The sequence below is a fragment of the Esox lucius genome, chromosome 19 (assembly GCF_011004845.1).
Source record: "Esox lucius isolate fEsoLuc1 chromosome 19, fEsoLuc1.pri, whole genome shotgun sequence".
Classification (NCBI taxonomy): domain Eukaryota; kingdom Metazoa; phylum Chordata; class Actinopteri; order Esociformes; family Esocidae; genus Esox; species Esox lucius.
Window position 1 is genome coordinate 1,817,584 of NC_047587.1, and position 21,702 is coordinate 1,839,285.

Consider the following 21,702-nt stretch of genomic DNA (forward strand, 5'->3'; position numbering starts at 1 on the left):
AAGGCATTTTCGCCCACAGGACTGCCGCATACTGGATGTTTTTCCCTTTTCACACCATTCTTTGTAAACCCTAGAAATGGTTGTGCGTGAAAATCCCAGTAACTGAGCAGATTGTGAAATACTCAGACTGGCCCATCTGGCACCAACAACCATGCCACGCTCAAAATTGCTTAACCTTTCTTTCCCATTCTGACATTCAGTTTGGAGTTCAGGAGATTGTCTTGACCAGAATCACACCCCTAAATGCATTGAAGCAACAATGAGATAATTGCAATAATGAGAAATTGAACAGGTGTTCCTAATAATCCTTTAGGTGAGTGTATATATACACATGTACATATATAGACTAGTACACTATGTATGTATATATACATGTGCATATATAGACTAGTACACTATGTATGTAAATATACATGTACATATATAGACTAGTACACTATGTATGTATATATACATGTACATATATAGACTAGTACACTATGTATGTATATATACATGTACATATATAGACTAGTACACTATGTATGTATATATACATGTACATATATAGACTAGTACACTATGTATGTATATACATACGGTACTAGTGTATATATATATATATTTCAACATTTTTGGAAAGTAAAGAAAAAGGTGCAGTGGTCGGTTAATTTTTTCGGGAGCTGTATATATATAGACTAGTACAGTATGAGTTGTGCTCATAAGTTTGCATACCCAGGCAGAAATAGTGACATTTTGGCTTTAATTTTGAAAATATGACTGATGACGTGCAAAGAAACTGTCTTATCTTGAAGGATACTGATCATATGAAGCCATTCATTATCACATAGTTGTTTGGCTGCTTTTTAAATCATAATGATTTAAATTGCAATTAGTCTGCATAAATAGTCAATGAGTTTGTTAGCTCTCACGTGGATGCACTGAGCAGGCTAGATACTGAGCCATGGGGAGCCGAAAAGAACTGTCAACCACCTGCATAACAAGGTAATGGAACTTTATAAAGATGGAAAGGAATATAAAAAGACATCCAAAGCCTTGCAAATGCCAATCAGTACTGTTCAATCACTTATTAAGAAGTGGAAAATTCGGGGATCTCTTGATACCAAGCCAAGGTCAGGTAGACCAAGAAAGATTTCAGCCAAAACTACCAGAACAATTGTTCAGGATACAAAGAAAATCCCACAGATAACCTCAGGAGAAATCCAGGCTTCTCTGGAAAAAGACGGTGTGTTTGTTTCAAGGAGCACAATACAACAATACTTGAACAAAAATGTGCTGCATAGTCAAGTTGCCAGGAACAGGCCTTTACTGCGCCAATGCCACAAAAAAGCCTGGTTACAATATATCCGACAACACCTTGACATGCCTCACATTCTGGCCATATAAATACAGAAGCAGGCTTGAATAACAGCAGTTTCAGGCGGGTGTCGACATTCTCACAGATGCCTCCTGGTGGCCATTTATATATTTTATTTTATGTTTTTGTCCATGCTGCACAGCACTGCAACTTGTATGCCTCGTCGCAGACCGCCCCCTTGAATATATGTACACATATATACACATAGAGTTGTACTCAAAATATTTCATACCCCTTGAAGAAACCTAACTCTTTTAAACCTAAACCCTTTAAGCTGGAAAAGGGGAAGATATTTCAGTTTTTTCTATGCTTGTAAGGACTTCTGGTCCTAATTCAACTGTTGAAACAAGTATACAACAAAGTATAATGCCAATTTTTACTAACCCTAACTTTTATCCCAGAAACCTACCCATTTAATAGACATTTCACCTTATGAGAAGGACTCCTATGCAGGAATGTGTTTGTCAAAATGAAATTATCATTTGAAAAACATGTAAATGTTAATGTTTGTTGGTATAATCAAAGAAAACTCTGTTATGGTAGACTTCTCAGCATATACAGAGGTCACAACCATGACCCTAGACATTACAGAGGTCACAACCATGACCCTAGAGAGTCCAAGGTCACAACCATGTCCCTAGACATTTAGAGGTCCAACCATGACCCTAGACATTTAGAGGTCACAACCATGTCCCTAGACATTTAGAGGTCACAACCATGACCCTAGACATTTAGAGGTCACAACCATGACCCTAGATAGTCTAAGGTCACAACCATGACCCTAGATAGTCCAATGTCACAACCATGACCCTAGATAGTCCAAGGTCACAACCATGATCCTAGACATTTAGAGGTCACAACCATGACCCTAGATAGTCAAAGGCTACAGGAACCTCGATGCAAATGGTGGTAAACTAAAAATGAAAAGGTGTTTTCTACACATTGGTGTAAAAGACAAAATTGTAGCCAATTGAGGGATCCTGCTACACACCTGCACATTATGTTGGCTGGGGGACAATTACAGACTACTTACAATGGCTATACATCCTTTAGGGTCTCTGACCAGCAGCATTTGATTTTCCCAGACGTTTGAGAAATGAGCTGGGGATCCAAAGGGTGCGTAACCTATTATCCACCCACTGTGCCCAGAATGACCAAAACCCCATTTAGATGATGGTAATTCATCTTATTAAATGGAATGTAAATTAGCCTGTGAAGTTGTAGTTTAAAACGGTACAACAATGTTCATTCCCCCACTGTTGTGTTGTGTCTCAGACATTAAAACACCAGTTCTATTCACATGACTGGGTTCACATCCTTCTATCAATAAATCAGCAATGTTATGATAACATCTTGAGAATAATGGGAACTACCTACGAAGATATATAATGAAACAGATAAACATCTAAGATGATCTCCTACTATTTAAGTACAACGCATCAATCAGGGTTTCTCCTGGTTGAAAATTAGTCAAAGGTGGTACCCTGCTACCCTGCACTCTACCGGACGCCCCTCGGTGATCTGGATACACTCTATCCATGTCCATGTTCACTTGAGCAACTAATGCACACTACAATGTCCTCCCTAATACAATAGCAACCAAAAAACAAGCAATACATCTATTCTGCACATAATAACATGTTAAATATTTTACATATATAGATTTTTACCTTTACATGTGTTGTTTTTTGTTCTCTGCCTGTCCAGGACTAGTAGACATGTTATAGGATTTAAGTGCATCCAGCCTACAGTTACTGCTTGGCTATTTTCCCAGGCCCCCAAACACATTGTCTCCACAATGCATCTAGCATACAGAGCATATAATTCCCTCTTCATTATGTCTGAGCCACCAGAAAACATTTTCCTATTAAGCATCAGAACAATGTTTATTAAAATATCTTGGAATCACATAAAAAAACATGAAATCACTCATCAATCTTTATCATTAATCACAGTCAATAGTGATGTTTTCTATTTTCATTGTTATACTATTTTGTTGTTATTTGACCTGCATTAAAAACGCATCAGAGCTGTAGGCCTACAGTGAGGAGAACAAGTATTTGATACACTGCCGATTTTGCAGGTTTTCCAAATTACAAAGCATGTAGAATTTTTATCATAGGTACTCTTCAAATGTGAGTGACGGAATCTAAAACAAAAATCCAGAAAATCACATTTTATGATTTTTAAGTAATTCATTTGCATTTTATTGCATGACATAAGTATTTGATACATCAGAAAAGTAGAACTTAATATGTGGTACAGAAACCTTTGTTTGCAATTACAGAGATCATACGTTTCCTGTAGTTCTTGACCAGGTTTTGCACACACTGCAGCAGGGATTTTGGTCCACACCTCCACACAGACCTTCTCCAGATCCTTCAGGCTTCGGGGCTATCGCTGGGCAATACGGACTTTCAGCTCCCTCCAAAGATTTTCTATTGGGTTCAGGTCTGGAGAGATGCTTCTTGAGATGATTCTTATGGAGCCACTCCTTAGTTGCCCTGGCTGTGTGTTTTGGGTCGTTGTCATGATGGAAGACCCAGCCACGACATCTTCAATGCTCTTACTGAGGGAAGGAGGTTGTTGGCCAAGATCTCGCGATACATGGCCCCATCCATCCTCCCCTCAATACGGTGCAGTCCTACTGTCCCCTTTGCAGAAAAGCATCCCCAAAGAATGATGTTTCCACCTCCATGCTTCACGGTTGGAATGGTGTTCTTGGGGTTGTACTCATCCTTCTTCTTCCTCCAAACACGGTGAGTGGAGTTTAGACCAAAAAGCTCTATTTTTGTCTCATCAGACAACATGACCTTCTCCCATTCCTCCTCTGGATCATCCAGATGGTCATTGGCCAACTTCAGACGGGCCTGGACATGCACTGGCTTGAGCAGGGGGACCTTGCGTGCGCTGCAGGATTTTAATCCATGATGGCGTAGTGTGTAACTAATGGTTTTCTTTGAGACTGTGGTCCCATCTCTCTTCAGGTCATTGACCAGGTCCTACCGTGGAGTTCTGGGCTGATCCCTCACCTTCCTCATGATCATTGTTGCCCCACGAGGTGAGATCTTGCATGGAGCCCCAGACCGAGGGAGATTGACCGTCATCTTGAACTTCTTCCATTTTCTAATAATTGCGCCAACAGTTGTTGCCTTCTCACCAAGCTGCTTGCATATTGTCCTGTAGCCCAGCCTTGTGCAGGTCTACAATTTTAACCCTGATGTCCTTACACAGCTCTCTGGTCTTGGCCATTGTGGAGATGTTGGAGTCTGTTTGATTTAGTGTGTGGACAGGTGTCTTTTATACAGGTAACGAGTTCTTACTGGTAGGTAGGTGATCAAATGATTATGTCATGCAATAAAATGCAAATTGAAAATTAAAAAATCAAACAATGTGATTTCCTGGACTTTTGTTTTAGATCCTGTCTCTCAATGTTTTAGTGTACCTATGATAAAAATGACAGACCTCTACATGCTTTCTAAGTAGGAAAACCTGCAAAATCGGCAGTGTATCAAATATTTGTTCTCCCCACTGTATATATTAGAGCCTTGTTGGGTTGTGTTTTCCTCCATCCTTGCCTTGACACCACATCATTCATCCCCCTCTCTCCACTGCCTTCAGCTGTAGGCTACTTGGCTATGCTGCTTGCGCTCATCCAGCGTCTTCACATTCCTATATTTATATTGTTAGTGACTTAATTATGTTCATTGTATAGTTTTTACACTGTATAATGCATTTAAACAGTTGTTGGGGACAGTACCCTACATACCCTAATGTAATCGTTATTTCACCAGTCAACTATACCTGCCACACAAACTCTACTGATAAAAATCTGTCATCTGAAACATTAAATGGATGTAGTTTAGGCGATATTTATTTTAATAATTTATATGCTTGTGTGTAAAAGAATCCACTAGGATCCACTTGTTTTTCTGACACATTCCTCATCTCCGCAACATCAGGACCTGTAAGGCAACACTGCTATTATGAAAAGTTTCCTCCTACAGTCACATTCGCTGCAGTATATTGCTGTCAGGCTATTAAGAGTATCATCACAAAATCATGTTTTATCAAGGCAACACACAGAGGCGGTGTGAGATTTTGGGTGCTTTAGAGTTTTATATGCAAGAAAATCCCTAATCGATATATATTGTTCTGTTATTTATATCAAACTAAGTTGTTGTACAGTCAAACATTTGAAAGAAAATGTTGAAAGCAAACAGCTAATTTTTTAAATGCAGGAATGAACACAGAAATATATTATCATTAATAAGTCTATCAAAATAAGATAAATTAATATTCAGCATTTTCCCTCAGAGTGTGTGTGGGTGTGTGTGTGTGAGAGAATCCTCATGGGGGGGTTATGGAGCAGGTTCTACATCCGCAGCTTGTAACCAGTGGCGGCTCAAGGTTCCTGCAGGGAATTACTGAAAAGGATAACCTAAAACCCTCGTTAGCGCCCAAATAATGAATATAATATATTGATATATACTCTATTCAGATTAATAGCTTAAAGTACATATGAACGTATTATTCTCCTTCAAAATCCTGATATAAATCCTGATTCAAAATTCTGGTCAGGTAGGAAAGTGGGCCAGACAGGACAGTATGCATCCAGGTAGGAGTGGTCCAGGAAGCACAGTATGCATCCAGGTAGGACAGTGGATCACATAACACAGTATATCTCCAGGTAAGACAGTGGGTCAGTTAGGACAATGGGCCAGGTAGGACACTGGGCCAGACAGGACAGTGGGTCAGGAAGGACAGTGGGCCAGACAGGACAGTATGCAGCGAGGCAGGACAGTGTGTCAGGTAGGACAGTGGGCCAGGTAGGACAGTGGGTCAGGTAGGACATTATACTGCCAAGTAGGACAGTGGGTCAGGTAGGACAGTGGACCTCCAGGTAGGACAGTGGGTCAGGTAGGACAGTGGGCCTCCAGATAGGACAGTGGGTCAGGTAGGACAGTGAGCCAATTAGGACAGCATGCCTCCAGAGAGGACAGTGGGCCTGGTAGGACAGTGGGCCTCCAGGTAGGACAGTGGGTCGGGTAGGACAGTGGGCCTCCAGGTAGGAGAATGGGTCAGGTAGGACAGTGGGCCTCCAGATAGGACAGTTGGTCAGGTTGGACAGTGGGCCTCCAGATAGGACAGTGGGTCAGGTAGGACAGTGGGCCTCCAGATAGGACAGTGGGTCAGGTAGGACAGTGGGTCAGGTAGGACAGTGGGCCTCCAGGTAGGACAGAGTGTCAGGTAGGACAGTGTGTCAGGTAGGACAATGGGCCTCCAGGTAGGACAGTGTGTCAGGTAGGACAGTGGGCCAGGTAGGACAGTGTGTCAGGTAGGACAGTGTGTCAGGTAGGACAGTGTGTCAGGTAGGACAACAAGATCAAGTTATTCCAAACCAACCAAGTCCTACTTGAGCCAAGTCCTACTGAAAATGTCAAAGTTGCCTTTTCTCCTAAAGAAATGTTTACATCTCTATAACATTTGGAATACATTTAGCATTAGTGGGGATTTGGTCTTGGTGCTCTCTGATGCTGACAACTAACCACAACAATGATGGACAAAAACTGAGAGCAGAACATGTATTACACATACATGTGTATTACAGGGGTCAGTCTATAACAAAGATCTGGACATACTATACATACATGTGTATTACAGGGGTCAGTCTATAACAAAGATCTGGACATACTATACATACATGTGTATAACAGGGGTCAGTCTTTAACAAAGAGCTGGACATACTATACATACATGTGTATTACAGGGGTCAGTCTTTAACAAAGATCTGGACATACTATACATACATGTGTATTACAGGGGTCAGTCTTTAACAAAGAGCTGGACATACTATACATACATGTGTATTACAGGGGTCAGTCTTTAACAAAAATCTGGACATACTATACATACATGTGTATTACAGGTGTCAGTCTATAACAAAGATCTGGACATACTATACATACATGTGTATTACAAGGGTCAGTCTTTAACAAAGAGCTGGACATACTATACATACATGTGTATTACAGGGGTCAGTCTATAACAAAGATCTGGAAATACTATACATACATGTGTATTACAGGGGTCAGTCTTTAACAAAGAGCTGGACATACTATACATACATGTGTATTACAAAGGTCAGTCTTTAACAAAGATCTGGACATACTATACATACATGTGTATTACAAGGGTCAGTCTTTAACAAAGATCTGGACATACTATACATACATGTGTATTACAGGGGTCAGTCTATAACAAAGATCTGGACATACTATACATACATGTGTATTACAGGGGTCAGTCTTTAACAAAGAGCTGGACATACTATACATACATGTGTATTACAAGGGTCAGTCTTTAACAAAAATCTGGACATACTATACATACATGTGTATTACAGGTGTCAGTCTATAACAAAGATCTGGACATACTATACATACATGTGTATTACAGGGGTCAGTCTTTAACAAAGAGCTGGACATACTATACATACATGTATATTACAGGGGTCAGTCTATAACAAAGATCTGGACATACTATACATACATGTGTATTACAGGGGTCAGTCTATAACAAAGATCTGGACATACTATACATACATGTGTATTTCAGGGGTCTGTCTTCAATCTTTTCAGATAAAAACAAATAAATGTTGTGAACGACTATTTTTGCTTTCAACCAGCCACATTCTTCTGTAGAAAATAATGTACCACATTTTCTTTCAATACACCTGGGTGTATAAATGACTCTTAAGGGGCCCTATAAATTATATTTCTGATAATTTTTTCTCAGTTGTATTTTTTCTGGCTTATCCTTCTTTTTTAGGATTTGTATCTATCCTTTCATTGTGCTTCAGGCAAAAGAGAAATGTGTATTCTTTGATAAATGTAGCCTATTTCAGCTGCTCTTTTAAACGAATAACAAATGGATCCAAATGATGTTGTAACTCAGTGTACATTTGCGATGTCACAGGTGCAACTGTTGCATGGAGGTAATGTTTAAGGATTGCACCATACAAGCCTCACTGCACCTTTTTCTTTCCTTTCCAAAAAAATGTAAAAGGAAAGTTTTGAGTGAGGAACAGAAGGGTTAAAATTAAGAGACCACTGCAAATAGAACGCTTCTGTTGCTCACTCAAAACTTTCCTTTTAAAATGTTTTGGAAAGGAAAGAAAAAGGTGCAGTGGTCTCTTAATTTTTTACGGAGCTGTACAGCTACCAGCTGATAACCATGCTTGCACCACAGACGAACAACATGTATTTGGCAGAAATACAATTGGGTTAAGGGCTGAAGCCAAAACTGGCTAAACAGAGGTTGGATAATTTCATTGGTGCATTCATTAGATAGCAGCTGGGAACGGGTGAAAGAAGAGCAGAGGAGAGCTTGTTTCCAAGACCAGCTTTCCATTTCAGCTGTGCAGGGTAGTATGAATCAGCATCACAGTATCACAGCAATCGGCACTCGCACATTAGTGAATACCTTATTTTGTAACTACGCGCACTGACATTTTTTGTTGCATATGCAAGTGAAATGTGGCATTGTAGAGCTAGCCCTGTAGAGGTTTTCAGTAGTGGTACACACATTTCACCAGCTAACACTTCTGCTTCTAAGAAATTGCGGGGGTTTCACATTCATCAAAGGATTATGAAGTTCTCCAGCTAACTTGGATTCTAGTTGTCAAGTCAATTTGTTTGGTCGTCTTTACTTCATAGTTGTCAGCAAGATGTTGTTGCCAAGCTACTCCATAGCTCCAACAGTAAACAATATCTGGCACCCAGTGCCTGTAACTAAGGACATTCTGGGTCATTAATTTCTCTCATTGTTCTGGAAGTTCAATTAAAGTGCTCCAGGAGGACCATTCTGTGTGTAAACCACTGGACTTGACCAGCATCCTCAGGACTCTCCAGAGGAAATATATAGGGACTAGGGGTCATTAACAACGGCCTAAGTCCAGGAGATAGAAGAGGCTGAGGATGGATGATGGTGGACGGTTTGTGGAACTGTGCACATTTCAGAAGGCCCTCTCAACAGTTTCAGTGTCTTCATGTAAATACACCGGATTTAAAGTAGCTATTGAAGATTCTAAGATTTTTATTTAAAGTAGCTATTGAAGATTCTAAGATTTTTATTTAAAGTAGCTATTGAAGATTCTAAGATTTTTATTTAAAGTAGCTATTGAAGATTCTAAGATTTTTATTTAAAGTAGCTATTGAAGATTCTAAGATTGTTGGTGCGTTTGCCTGACTGACTTTTTTACAGTGCTCAACTAAGTACCGCGATGAGGCCTCGTAGGCAGACAGTGAGTAGTCGTTTGATTTAGATTTTATTCCCTGTGTCTGATGGCATTCTGTTTTTCAGGTGTCATAACGGATGGTTTGTCCGTTGATATATCTGATGGTTTTCAGTTCTTATAACTGATGTCTTCGCATTTTCACAACAGGACTTTGTTCAAGCTGTTTCAATGACAGGAAGCAGAAAATTGGAACTCACGGACACACAAGTCTCCGCTCTCAAAGTAACCTGGACAACACTGGGATCGCCTGCGGTACATGGTCCTGACACCCCGCCGGTAAGCCGTCTTATAGCTGATCCTGTAACCAAAGACAGAGGAGAGGCATTGTGTCACGTTGGGAGAGAGAGGACACAGAGCAACCCTTCAATCCCTCAAGGGCCAGACAAACTAAACCATCAGAAGAGAAAGAAGAGATCCAGATCGAGACAGATAAATTAGCTAGAGAGAAATACAGGCAGAGGAAGAGAAAAAGGAAGAATAGAGAGAAAGATACGGAAAGTTAATGGGCGGACAGAGACAGAGAGATATTCAAATGCGCCTTAACTTTTTGCCCAACATTCACACTACTGCCAAGTCTTTAGAGAAGAAAACAAACAAAGTGAATTAAAGATGACAGAAAACAGACCAGTCTCCTTTGGGTTGAAGGACACCTGGAGGCAGAATCGATCTACTTTAGACAAGTTTATATCCTGACCAGTGACTCACTCACTATGCGCTTAGCTTTGAGTTGAGATGTCCACAGTAGACTATAAAACCTTAATGCGGTGATTAAATGTGATGCTGCGTATGATGACGGTCACACTGCCACATCACTGTCAGGCACAAACGGCACAATATTCACTAGCGACCTTCTCATGGCCATTGTCCATAGGGAGTAGTATGTGATTTGGGATTAAGGCCCAGTTAGACGCATTACAGCAGACAAAGCCATAAAATCTTAGGGACACAGCATTTGACGTCTACAAAAAGCGTTACCTGCCATGGGTAACCATGGGTATAAAAATGACTTCAGGACAATAATGAACGGGGACACTTCAGAAGGCTGCTGCACAAGAGGATCTGACACACTGTATTCTAACACCTGGTACCCACCTGTGTCTGGTGCACTTGAACCAGTTGAGGATGTCCGTGCATCTGGTATAATAGACCTGGTCGAAGGGGTGGGCGTAGGTCTCCTGGACTGTCACAGCATAGCTAGAGGACCGTGATTAAAACAGCATTTACAAATAAGCAACACCATCCTACTACAACATGCTTTTAAAGAATACAATACCTCACACCAGTCCAATACACAATACCTCACACCAGTCCAATACACAATACCTCACACCAGTCCAATACACAATACCTCACACCAATCCAATACACAATACCTCACACCTGTCCAAATCACAGACCTCACACCAGACAGTCCAAATCACAGACCTCACACCAGACAGTCCAAATCACAGACACCAAACCAGACAGTCCAAATCACAGACACCAAACCAGACAGTCCAAATCACAGACCCACACCAGACAGTCCAAATCACAGACACCAAACCAGACAGTCCAAATCACAGACCTCACACCAGACAGTCCAAATCACAGACACCAAACCAGACAGTCCAAATCACAGACACCAAACCAGACAGTCCAAATCACAGACCTCACACCAGACAGTCCAAATCACAGACACCAAACCAGACAGTCCAAATCACAGACCCACACCAGACAGTCCAAATCACAGACCTCACACCAGACAGTCCAAATCACAGACACCAAACCAGACAGTCCAAATCACAGACCCACACCAGACAGTCCAAATCACAGACCTCACACCAGACAGTCCAAATCACAGACACCAAACCAGACAGTCCAAATCACAGACACCAAACCAGACAGTCCAAATCACAGACCCACACCAGACAGTCCAAATCACAGACACCAAACCAGACAGTCCAAATCACAGACCTCACACCAGACAGTCCAAATCACAGACACCAAACCAGACAGTCCAAATCACAGACACCAAACCAGACAGTCCAAATCACAGACCTCACACCAGACAGTCCAAATCACAGACACCAAACCAGACAGTCCAAATCACAGACCCACACCAGACAGTCCAAATCACAGACCTCACACCAGACAGTCCAAATCACAGACCTCACACCAGACAGTCCAAATCACAGACACCAAACCAGACAGTCCAAATCACAGACCCACACCAGACAGTCCAAATCACAGACGCACACCAGACAGTCCAAATCACAGACCGCACACCAGACAGTCCAAATCACAGACCGCACACCAGACAGTCCAAATCACAGACACCAAACCAGACAGTCCAAATCACAGGCCGCACACCAGACAGTCCAAATCACAGACCGCACACCAGACAGTCCAAATCACAGACCGCACACCAGACAGTCCAAATCACAGACACCAAACCAGACAGTCCAAATCACAGACCGCACACCAGACAGTCCAAATCACAGACCCAAACCAGACAGTCCAAATCACAGACCCCAAACCAGACAGTCCAAATCACAGACCCCACACCAGACAGTCCAAATCACAGACCCACACCAGACAGTCCAAATCACAGACCTCACACCAGACAGTCCAAATCACAGACCTCACACCAGACAGTCCAAATCACAGACACCAAACCAGACAGTCCAAATCACAGACCCACACCAGACAGTCCAAATCACAGACCCACACCAGACAGTCCAAATCACAGACCTCACACCAGACAGTCCAAATCACAGACACCAAACCAGACAGTCCAAATCACAGACCCACACCAGACAGTCCAAATCACAGACCTCACACCAGACAGTCCAAATCACAGACACCAAACCAGACAGTCCAAATCACAGACACCAAACCAGACAGTCCAAATCACAGACCCACACCAGACAGTCCAAATCACAGACACCAAACCAGACAGTCCAAATCACAGACCTCACACCAGACAGTCCAAATCACAGACACCAAACCAGACAGTCCAAATCACAGACACCAAACCAGACAGTCCAAATCACAGACACCAAACCAGACAGTCCAAATCACAGACCTCACACCAGACAGTCCAAATCACAGACGCACACCAGACAGTCCAAATCACAGACCGCACACCAGACAGTCCAAATCACAGACCGCACACCAGACAGTCCAAATCACAGACACCAAACCAGACAGTCCAAATCACAGGCCGCACACCAGACAGTCCAAATCACAGACCGCACACCAGACAGTCCAAATCACAGACCGCACACCAGACAGTCCAAATCACAGACACCAAACCAGACAGTCCAAATCACAGACCGCACACCAGACAGTCCAAATCACAGACCCAAACCAGACAGTCCAAATCACAGACCCCAAACCAGACAGTCCAAATCACAGACCCCACACCAGACAGTCCAAATCACAGACACCAAACCAGACAGTCCAAATCACAGACCCAAACCAGACAGTCCAAATCACAGACACCAAACCAGACAGTCCATATCACAGACCCTAAACCAGACAGTCCAAATCACAGACACCAAACCAGACAGTCCATATCACAGACCCTTAACCAGACAGTCCAAATCACCGAACCACAACAGACAGTCCAAATTAAAGACCACAAAACAATAAGTCCAAATAACAGACCTCAGGTAGACAGTGGTATATGTAATCCCAGTGAGGAATTAATTAGTGTCATCAGACATCCCTAACTATCCTCACCACAGAGAGTTGGCCAGGAATCACCTCAGAGAGACAATTCATCTTACCAGCCCTCTCCTCCCCTCTTCAGGAGGAATTATTCCTTCAGATTTCTCATAAATTGCAGGCACCACCTTGCACAACTAATAATTATTCAGGCAACATGGCTGATATGTGTTGATTGATTAGGATGAGAGTGCTGAGAAGTCGTTGGTTGATCAATTATCCGGTTGGGAATTTCATCTGGACCTGTAGGTACCGGCTGCATGGCTCTCATTCTCCTCTGACAGATCAATACTGTCCCACAGACGCACTGGAAATGGATCAACATTCCTTGGCTCACCTTCTGTTTGTCCGTCCGTATTCCTGCCTGTCTACCAGGCTGTCTTTGTTTTCTGCCTGCCTGTCTGCAGAGTGGAAAATGATCTCCTGTCCAGGGATCGGTCTGAACACTTGGCAACGTCCTGATGGCCAAAACAAATCTATTCTGACTACTGATAATACATCAAAGTAAATAAGTCAATGGAATCCTTTCTCATCCTGGGATTTGGCAGCACCCAACTCAGTGAGTTATGGACTGTTTTTCATCACCAGCTCGAGATGCAGTTCCTCCTTCTCTAACGGATCAATAGTGGGTCAATACCATCCTACCGATGGAACAGAACTGCCCCACGGAAGGGTCAGAACCACCCTACAGATGGGCTAGTATCGCCCTCCAGATGGGTCAGTATCGTCCAATGGATGGGTCAGTACCGTCCTACAGATGGATCAGTTCCCTCCTACGGATGGGTCAGTACCATCCTACAGATGGATCAGTTCCCTCCTACAGATGGGCCTGTATCGTCCTACTGATGGGTCAGTACCGTCCTACAGATGGATCAGTTCCCTCCTACAGATGGGCCAGTATCGTCCTACGGATGGGTCAGTACCGTCCTACAGATGGATCAGTTTCCTCTTACGGATGGGTCAGGACCGTCCAATGGATGTGTCAGTACCGTCCTACAGATGGATCAGTTCCCTCCTATGGATAGGTCAGTACCATCTTACAGAGGGGTCAATACCGTCCTACAGATGGGTCAATGCCGTGCTACAGATGGGTCAATGCCGTGCTACAGATGGATCAGTTCCCTCCTACGGATGGGTCAGTACAGTCCTACGGACTGGTCAGTTCTCTCCTAATGATGGGTCAATACCGTCCTACAAATGGATCAGTTCCCTCCTACGGACGGGTCAGTACCGTCCTACTGATGGGTCAGTACTGTCATGCGGACAGGTCAGTACCGTCCTACTGATGGGTCAGTACCGTCATACTGATGGGTTAGTACTGTCCTACAGATGGGTCAGTACCATCCTACAGATGGGTCAGTACCGTCCTACGGATAGGTCAGTACAATCATAGAGGTACAATTACATAGACAGAAGAGTACCATTGTGGATAAACATTTTTTTTTTAATATTATCACTGGTAATCAGGGTGCAGAGGCTAGGAATGTATCCTTTTGATGGATAAAGGAATTATCTTTAACCCTGAATGACTGATGGATTTGTCAGGAAACGAATCTCCCCTGGCCTCAAGACATTCGTTGTCCACTCCCAGACGTATTCCTTTCTCTCTGGATAAAAGCTGGGGTGACCATCCTTCATGAAGTTTGGCTTCTACAATGGTAGATCACTGCTTCCAAGCATACAGGTTTACTATTGGTATCCATATTTCTATCATTCTGTGATTTTCCACAACACCATCACATAGTGGCATTGTAAATGACTCTAGACTCCACACCCTACTATCTGTCTGTAAAGGCACAGCATCCTGTTCCCTGCTCTCCTTCTCAAAGTTCACTGGACAAAGAATTGGGGAAGAACCATTGTTTGTCTCATTTAACCCTTGCTGTCTTGCCAGGTGGGCTCTCGTCGCCACTGGGATGCCCTCCCTCCAATGCCTTTCGGGGGAAGAGTCACTGGCTTGTTGTTGTCTCTCTGTTGCGCACTTGTGCAATTGGTCTGTACGCTGCTGGCAATACTCGGCCCTCATTCAGGGGGGTGGCGGTTGGTGGGTGTGCCTTTGGTTGATGCCTGGCAATGTGGGTGGATTGATTTCCTGCCTGTTGGGCCCTGTCTGGGGCCTCCCCCGGGTAGGGCCACAGTGTCGCCGGACCCCCTCGTCTCAGTTCCAAGGTGTTACGCTGCTATATTATTGTGCTGGGGGATATGAGGAATGCACTTTCTAACTTTTCTCAGTTTCCTCCAGTTTAACATTTTAGGAGGAGATGAGGTCCTGGTCCACACCTGCGGAGTACCTGGTTTGGGGGGCCCGTTGCTGTCCCTGTCCTTGTCCACCTGGTCATACTTTTGACCTAGTCTAGAATCAAATAGACTCTGGATATAGCCCAGAGGAATGTATTTATTATTCTAATTGGACTCTTAATATCTCATCCGGCACAGCCAGAAGAGGACTGGTCACCCCTCTGAGCCTGGGTCCTCTCTAGGTTTCTTCCTAAAATTCGGCCTTCTTAGGGAGTTTTTCCTTGCCACTGAAATCCAACAATACTGTTGTTTGCTCCTTGGGGTTTAAGGCCGGGTGTCTCTGTAAAGCACTTGGTGACAACTGCTGTTTTAAAAAGGACTTTATAAATACATTTGATTGATTGATTGAGGAGGAAAACAAAGAGAGAGGATATAGGAAGATGCCATTGAGATCTTCCTTATATGTCTGTTTATAGCTGGCTTTCGGAACTTTCTGTCAGTACTCAGCACAACCAGTTTTGTAGTTATGACATGTCTGTAGTCAGCACATGTCTGTAGTTAACATAACCTGTCAATAGTTGTCACAAATGGGTAGAGAATCAGTTGTTCTGTTAGTAAGTAAAGCAGTTTTAGCCAACTGCTCCCAACTTGTTCCTCTCAATGAGATTATTTTCTTGTCATTCTTACCTGGTAAATTAAGAATAATGGTTCATTGCTCACCTCTCCCAGTGGCTGCAGACGTTGGGGTCATCTGGGTTTAGGGACCAGACACTGGGTGTGGTGACCCCCAGGACAACCACCAGGGTCAGGGTTCGGGTCAAGAAGGGACTGATAGTAGTATCCATGTTGGCACCCTGAATGAGGGAGAGTTAGACTGGGCGTGCCAACCTATGAGAGAGGATTATGAAGATCTGTTTAGAAGACAGGCATGTCCCACATGTAGACACCACAATGCATGTGAATTACATACGTGACATCATAGGTCAATGTCACCACATTAGGGCTGGGCCTGTGTCAAATTTTTTGAACTCATGTGTTTTGCTTGTATCACAACAACAAACATAATTGTGTTTTACGATTTGTTCTTTCCTTTATTCCTTTGCGCTATCTAACTCTCCCTCCCTCACACACCCACACACACACACACACACAATCTAGCCCCTCTCTCTGGCACTCAACTACTTAAGACCAAAGATCACCTCTTCCTCCAAGTTTCAACTTGCTATTTGCATTGAGGTTTAGTCAGCCTCTGTCATAAGGAATTACACTGTTTTCTGTAATATAGAACTTAATATTTAGAAAACCCTTTTCATGTCTCAACTCCTCAGATTGCACACGGAGCAGGACGTGCTAGACCTTTAGTATTGAACATTGATTCTGGAGAATGAATGCTCCATTCCAGTAGCACGTATCATTAGCTGTTCTTTAGACACAGACTGCTATGCAATTTAAGGAACTGGAAACTCATACTCATTCTGAGAAATAAGCAACTTTGTTTTCAGGCAGGCCACTTCACTTCAATCTTTCTGCAAAGTGGACAGGCTAGCATGCTGTTCCAAGCAGTTGGAGATGGACAGTAGGGTGTGTTCCTGAAAAAGATCCAACTGTGATCCAACTGAGATCCAGGGAGGGTAGACTGAAAATATAAAGATTAGCTGGATAGTCACACACACCTGGGTTTGTGTTCGATACATTTGGGCCTTAGTGTTCTGGACAGTCACATGCACCTGGGCTTGTGTTCAATACATTAAGCCTTAGTGTTTTGGTTAGTCACATGCACCTGGACTTGTGTTGAATACATTAAGCCTTAGTGTTTTGGTTAGTCACATGCACCTGGACTTGTGTTCGATACATTATGCTTTAGAGTTTCGGTTAGTAACAGGCACCTGGACTTGTGTTCGATACATTATGCTTTAGAGTTTCGGTTAGTAACAGGCACCTGGACTTGTGTTCGATACATTAGGCCTTAGAGTTCTGGTTAGTAACACGCACCTGGGCTTGTGTTCGATACATTAGGCCTTAGAGTTCGGGTTAGTAACACGCACCTGGGCTTGTGTTCGATACATTAGGCCTTAGAGTTCTGGTTAGTAAAATGCACCTGGGCTTGTGTTCGATACATTATGCTTTAGAGTTTCGGTTAGTAAAATGCACCTGGGCTTGTGTTCGATACATTATGCTTTAGAGTTTCGGTTAGTAACAGGCACCTGGACTTGTGTTCGATACATTAGGCCTTAGAGTTCTGGTTAGTAACATGCACCTGGGCTTGTGTTTGATACATTAGGCCTTAGAATTCTGGTTAGTAACATGCACCTGGGCTTGTGTTCGATACATTAGGCCTTAGAATTCTGGTTAGTAACATGCACCTGGGCTTGTGTTTGATACATTAGGCCTTAGAGTTCTGGTTAGTAACAGGCACCTGGGCTTGTGTTCGATACATTAGGCCTTAGAGTTCTGGTTAGTAACATGCACCTGGGCTTGTGTTCGATACATTAGGCCTTAGAGTTCCGGTTAGTAACATGCACCTGGACTTGTGTTCGATACATTAAGCCTTAGAGTTCTGGTTAGTAACATCCACCTGGGCTTGTGAACGATACATTAGGCTTTAGAGTTCTGGACAGTCACATGCACCTGGGCATGACACATTGTAGGCAAATGTGAACATGTTCATGAACATGTATGTCTCTAAGGGTAGTTTAATGGGAATCTGTATGTATCTAACAGCAGTTCAATAGGAACAGTACATCTCTAACAACTATTCAATGGGAACTGTATGTCTCTACCAGCAGTTCAATGGGACCTGTATGTCTCTACCAGCAGTTCAATGGGACCTGTATGTCTCTAACAGCAGTTCAATGGGACCTGTATGTCTCTGACAGCACTTCAGTGGGACCTTTACGTGTCTAACATAAGTGTCTTTACCAGCACTTCAATGGGACTTAAACATATCTAATACCTGTTCAATGGGAACTATATGTCTCTAACAACTGTTCAATGGGGCCTGTATGTCTCTACCAGTAGTTCAATGGGACCTGTAAGACCATAACAGCAGTTCAGTGACGGTTGCTCCGTAGCCGACCGGAAGGCCCTGCAATGGGTGGTGAAAACCGCCCAACACATCACTGGTACCCAGCTCCCAGCCATCGTAGACCTCCAACACATCACTGGTACCCAGCTCCCAGCCATCGTAGACCTCCAACACATCACTGGTACCCAGCTCCCAGCCATCGTAGACCTCCAACACATCACTGGTACCCAGCTCCCAGCCATTCCAGACCTCCAGCGCAAGCGGTGTCTGTGCAGGGCACGCAGCATCACCAGGGACCCTTCACATCCATGCCACAAACTGTTTGCCCTCTTCCCATCAGGCAGGCGGTACAGGTCTCTCCATTCTCACACCAGCAGGCTCAGGAACAGTTTCTTTCCATCTGCTGTAACCCTGCTGAACTCTGTGACCCATCACTAACCACACCCAGCCTTTGTACTACTGAACTCTGTCACTGCCTTACAAAGTCTGATAAGGAAGTTTTCAGACTTTGTACACGTACAGGTACGTGCTATTCCTGTATTTCATTTGCAAATGCCAAAATGCACCTAATTTGCACATTTAGAACTGCCACTGTACTTGCATTTTCAATTGTTACATATATATCTACCTAAAGAAACTAATTTCTGCTATCCCTGTATTTCAGTTGCACATGCTACCCAATACTTCTCGAACAGCAGTTCAATGGGACCTGTTTGTCTTTAACAACAGTTAAATGGGACCTGCATGTCTCTAACAACAGTTCAATGGGGCCTGTATGTCTCTAACAACAGTTCAATGGGACCTGTATGTATCTAACAACAGTTCAATGGGGCCTGTATGTCTCTAAGGGTAAATTAATGAGACCTTTATGTATCTAACAGCAGTTCAGTGGAAACTGTATGTCTCTAACAGTAGTTCAATGGGGCCTGTAAATCCCTAACAACAGTTCAATGGGGCCTGTATATCCCTAACAACAGTTCAATGGGGCCTGTACATCCCTAACAACAGTTCAATGGGGCCTGTACATCCAGAACAGCAGTTGAATGAGACCTGTACATCTCTAACAACATACAATGGGACTTGTATGTCTCTAACAGTAGTTCAATGGGACCTGTACGTCTCTAACAGTAGTTCAATGGGACCTGTACGTCTCTAACACTAGTTCAATGGGACCTGTATGTCTCTAACAGTAGTTCAATGGGACCTGTACGTCTCTAACACTAGTTCAATGGGACCTGTAAGTTTTTAACACTAGTTCAATGGGACCTGTATGTCTCTAACAGTAGTTCAATGGGGCCTGTACATCCCTAACAACAGTTCAATGGGGCCTGTACATCCAGAACAGCAGTTGAATGGGACCTGTACATCTCTGACAACATACAATGGGACTTGTATGTCTCTAACAGTAGTTCAATGGGACCTGTACGTCTCTAACAGTAGTTCAATGGGACCTGTACGTCTTTAACACTAGTTCAATGGGACCTGTACGTTTTTAACACTAGTTCAATGGGACCTGTATGTCTCTAACAGTAGTTCAATGGGACCTGTACGTCTCTAACACTAGTTCAATGGGACCTGTACGCCTCTACAGTAGTTCAGTGGGACCTGTATGTCTCTAACAGTAGTTCAATGGGACCTGTATATCTCTAACAGTAGTTCAATGGGACCTGTACATCCCTAACAGCAGTTGAATGGGACCTGTACATCTCAAACAACACTACAATGGGACTTGTATGTCTCTAACAGTAGTTCAATGGGACCTGTACGTCTCTAACAGTAGTTCAATGGGACCTGAACGACTCTAACAGCAGTTCAATGGGACCTGTACATCTCTAACAGTAGTTCAATGGGACCTGAACGACTCTAACAGCAGTTCAATGGGACCTGTACGTCTCTAACAGAAGTTAAATGGGACCTGAACGACTCTAACAGCAGTTCAATGGGACCTGTACATCTCTAACAGCAGTTCAATGGGACCTGTACATCTCTAACAGTAGTTCAATGGGACCTGAACGACTCTAACAGCAGTTCAATGGGACCTGTACGTCTCTAACAGAAGTTAAATGGGACCTGAACGACTCTAACAGCAGTTCAATGGGACCTGTACATCTCTAGCAGTAGTTCAATGGGACCTGAACGACTCTAACAGCAGTTCAATGGGACCTGTACATCTCTAACAGTAGTTCAATGGGACCTGAATGACTCTAACAGCAGTTCAATGGGACCTGTACGTCTCTAACAGTAGTTCAATGGTACCTGAACGTCTCTAACAGTAGTTCAATGGGACCTGTACGTCTCTAACAGTAGTTCAATGGTACCTGAACGTCTCTAACATGGTCACTTCTCTAACAGAAATATTTATCAACACAGACACATATACGGACAGGCACATAAACACCCACACACAAACTCACTTACATGCATATACACATACTTACACTTATACAAGCATACCTACAAAGACATACTCACACACTACCAGGTTTCCATTAGGAAAATATGGTGCAAAGAAATAGTGACTGGCAGCATATTAACTGACCGAATATTTGAGAAATGTACTGGTCATTTAGGTGCACTGGTTGTGTAACCCATTAGTGTCCATCCACGGTGCTCAGAATGATCAAAATACATTTTTGCCTGAGAAGTTGCAATATAACTAAGGAGAATTATACTTCTACCACAAATACTGGGTTTGGAATGCATTTAAAAGTAAGCTGAGCAATCTCTCAGATGCATAATGGAGATGAAAAGATGTCATCAAAGGGTGACTACTTTGAAGAAGACCTTTTCTGACTACAATATGACTCCATATGTTTGAGTACTACATGATTCCATATGTTTGATTACTACATTATTCCATATGTTTGATTACTACATTATTCCATATGTTTGATTACTACATTATTCCATGTTTGATTATTATATGATTCCATATGTTTGATAACAATATGATTCTATATGTTTGATTTCTATATGATTGCATGTGTTATTTTATAGTTTAGATTTTTTTCACTATTATTCAATAAATGTGGAAAATAATAAAAATAAAAAACGACCCATGAGCAAATATGTCCA

At 42.9% G+C, this 21,702-nt stretch overlaps 1 protein-coding gene across 1 annotated transcript in view; it reads right to left on the bottom strand.

Annotated features, from left to right (window-relative positions):
• megf11 (multiple EGF-like-domains 11) overlaps nucleotides 1-21,702 on the bottom strand; it is a 289,636-nt gene that overhangs the window by 203,108 nt on the left and 64,826 nt on the right. Inside the window, exons 3-5 of the mRNA XM_034288058.1 lie at nucleotides 16,323-16,490; nucleotides 10,749-10,850; nucleotides 9,854-9,954 (exon numbers count right to left, since the gene is read on the bottom strand). Coding sequence (XP_034143949.1) covers nucleotides 9,854-9,954; nucleotides 10,749-10,850; nucleotides 16,323-16,447 — 328 coding nt within the window. The 5' untranslated portion in view covers nucleotides 16,448-16,490. The remainder of the gene's footprint in view (nucleotides 1-9,853; nucleotides 9,955-10,748; nucleotides 10,851-16,322; nucleotides 16,491-21,702) is intronic.